Source organism: Aspergillus brunneoviolaceus (assembly GCF_003184695.1).
Source record: "Aspergillus brunneoviolaceus CBS 621.78 unplaced genomic scaffold BO95scaffold_150, whole genome shotgun sequence".
NCBI lineage: Eukaryota > Fungi > Ascomycota > Eurotiomycetes > Eurotiales > Aspergillaceae > Aspergillus > Aspergillus brunneoviolaceus.
Genome location: NW_020290880.1, coordinates 1 through 3250, shown reverse-complemented (window position 1 = coordinate 3250; position 3250 = coordinate 1). Strand labels below are relative to the sequence as shown.

At 52.0% G+C, this 3250-nt stretch overlaps 1 protein-coding gene across 1 annotated transcript; it reads left to right on the top strand.

Annotated features, from left to right (window-relative positions):
* Positions 1-779: 779 nt before the first annotated feature.
* Positions 780-2652, top strand: BO95DRAFT_469623 (putative MFS transporter; the record flags this gene model as incomplete). The annotated part of the gene is made up of 7 exons (XM_025589454.1): positions 780-1034; positions 1087-1189; positions 1248-1411; positions 1477-1637; positions 1687-1918; positions 1978-2425; positions 2483-2652. The coding sequence occupies 7 exons, from the start codon at positions 780-782 to the stop codon at positions 2650-2652; spliced, it is 1533 nt and encodes a 510-aa protein (XP_025436077.1).
* Between the last annotated feature and the right edge of the window lie 598 nt (positions 2653-3250).

Here is a 3250-nt window from a genome sequence, read left to right as displayed (position 1 = left end):
TTGTATAGAATAGGGAGAGTTTGAGGAGTTTGGGACTTGTTTGTAAATGCTGGAAGCACTGCATCTGGGTTGAACCGTTCGGACTGTGTGTATAGTAGTACACTGTAAGTACGAGGTAGTAGATCAGGTAACCCGAGTCTACTTTCCCAGAATGCAAACAGTTGCAACGTCGGACGGCAACCCCCACGTTCTCCCCGCTTTTTCCCTTTCGGCTTCGTCTTTTCGTGTATTCCGCCTTTTCGCCTTCTCTCGTCTTCCCGTCTCCATACAACAGACAACCTTGATCAACCACTGGCACTGATGCATCATCCACTACTGCATCGTCATCATCATTATCGTCATCCTTGACATTAGTATCTCCTCCCTCGTCGGAATCTCTTCGGTAACCCCCACGCCCAGTCCTTCCCCCCAGGATCGATGCCGATTCGGTGTGGCATGTCTCCAGTCCGTCCCCCAGACCCTCTTTTTTCCCCGTCTCTCCTCCATCCTCCATTCCATCAGTCTGGGGTGACCCCAAAAAAAATCCCGGTTTTGCTGCCCGCTTCTTCGGCTCCTCCCACCATGCCCTGCACACAAAAAGGTTCCTGATCCCGACTTGGCTGGCTGCCCTGTCTTGTCTCTTACCCCCTTCCCTCTTCTTCTTCTTCTTCTCTCTCCTCTTGATACCCCTTCCTTTTTCTCTTTCACTGAGTTACTTTATTCTGTGATACTCGGGTCTTCCATCCGTTGCTTTTGGAGGTCAATTTATAGACTCCTTTCCCCAAACTAGGAGACGCAACATGTCTCCCAGGACCTCTTATGATCCCGAACGGGACATCGACAAGAGCCATGTCGACAACGTCGAAATCGTCCCCAATGCAGTGGCCAACGCCGACAAGCCCAATCCTCGCAAAGAGGCCCCGGCCTATGTCGCCAGTCTGTCGCCCGAGGAGCGTCAGAAAGCCGAACGCGCTCTGGTCCGCAAGATCGATTTGCGTCTGCTGCCTATGCTTATTATCATGTATATCTTGAATTACCTGGATCGGAATAATATTGTACGTGACCCGTGGCCCCTTCTTTCGATCCTTGTTGCTGATCACCTACTAGGCGGCTGCCAAATTGGCCGGTCTCGAGGAAGATTTGGGCCTGGTGGGAGTGCAATATCAGACTTGCGTCAGTATTCTGTTTGTGGGTTATTTGTTGATGCAGAGTAGGAGCCCCTCTTTTGTTTCTTTTTGCGTCGTTATGAATAAGTTCTGATTTTTTAGTTCCGTCCAACTTGCTGCTCAACAAGATCGGTAAACCCGCTCTCTACCTCCCGGGATCTATGTTGCTCTGGGGTATTATCTCGATGTGCACCGCTGGCGCTCAAAGTTATGCTGGTCTGGTTATCGTTCGGTTCTTCTTGGGTTTCGTGGAGGCAGCCTATTTTGTATGCGTTCGCTCCTGGCAAGATCCGCAAAGGGTTTGCTAACTCTCTCTCTCTCTCTCTCTTAGCCCGGATGTCTCTACTTCTTGAGTGCCTGGTATACTCGCAAGGAACTTGGATTCCGTACTGCCGCGCTGTACTCGGGTTCTCTCCTGTCGGGAGCCTTCTCCGGTCTCATCGCTGCCGGCATCACCGATGGAATGGACCACAAAATGGGACTTCGGTCATGGTAAGTACACTCAAGCGAGCTTTATGTGCCCCTTACTGACTTTAGCCAGGCGCTGGCTTTTCATTATCGAGGGAGCCATCACCATCGTTGTGGCCTTCTCCTCTGTCTTCATCCTCCCTAATTTTCCGCGTACCACACCATGGCTCACCGAGGAGGAGAAGCAGCTGGCTGCTTGGCGTCTGGAGGAAGATATTGGCGAAGACGATTGGGTCGATAGCGAGCAGCAGACCTTCTTGCATGGTGTCAAGCTGGCTTTCACCGACATTAAGACCTACCTGTTGGTAAGTCAACCTACTATCGAACCGAATCCTTCTGCTTCTTCCATCGCTAATGAACTTAGATGCTTCTTATTCTCGGAATTGTCTCCTCTGCCTCGGTTACCAATTTCTTCCCCACTGTTGTGAAGACCCTCAACTACGGCAACATCGAGACCTTGTGTCTGACCGCCCCTCCCTACTGTCTGGCCGTCATCACCGCCTTCACCAACGCCTGGCACGCCGACCGGACCGGTGAGCGCTATTTCCACATCACCCTACCACTTTACATCTCCGTGGCGGCCTTTATCCTCGCTGCCGCCACCACGAGCGTCGCTCCGCGCTACGTGGCCATGATGCTCATGGTCCCCTCCTTCTACGCCAGCTACGTCGTGGCCTTGGGCTGGATCTCGAGCACCTTGCCTCGTCCGGCCTCCAAGCGTGCCGCGGCCCTGGCGGGCATCAACTGTATCAGTAACATCAGTAGTATCTACGCGAGCTACATGTACCCTGACAGCGATGCTCCGCGTTACGGTGAGTCTCTTGCACCCCATCCTGTGTTTCTTTTGCAGAGCCTAATAAGAGATATAGTCACCGCCATGTCCGTCAACTGCGCCACAGCCTTCCTGGCTATTCTCGCCGCGACGGCGCTCCGCTTCGTTCTCGTGCGGTTGAACAAGAAACTCGACCGCGGAGAAGGCATCAGTAGCGGGGAGGTGCCTGGCCAAGCCAGTTCCAGAGGCTTCCGATTCCTGGTCTAAGATCTCTGTATCCTGGGACAGGGTGCCTGGACGTGTATATTTTTTGTTTTGGTCGATTATGAGAAGGGTATATCATGAGAGTGAACTAGCTATAGCTGGCTATATGACTTGTTTTTATGATTCCAACAAGTCGAGTGAATATGATTGATTCTCTGTATAAATGCTTTTCTGTTGGCCAGTGTAAGTGTACCTCTGCCAGATAGAGCACGTGCGCTTTTTGGCTACGTATGGAAACCAGCAAGTAAAGAATTCATACACTGGGAGTTATCGACCTAGTCGTGAACAAAAGCCTCCTGGCCCCATAGCAACAAACTGCGTTCCCAGCTGATTCCGGGACTAACCAACCACCCTGGTAGTGCTCTACGGAACTGTCTGTACAGTACTCAGCTGAAGACTCCAGATGACACCTGCGAGAGAGAAAGAGAGAGAGAGAGAGAGAGAGAGAGAGATAGGTGGAGGATGCTTGAATTCTGACTACGTCAGGCTAACTGCGAAAAACTAGCCAAGGCTTCTGAGATGGGCGGTGAGCAAGCAATCAGGGCCGCCGTCACCTCCCTTTCTCTTGTCTCTTCTTCATATGAGGAGGAGGGGGGGGGGG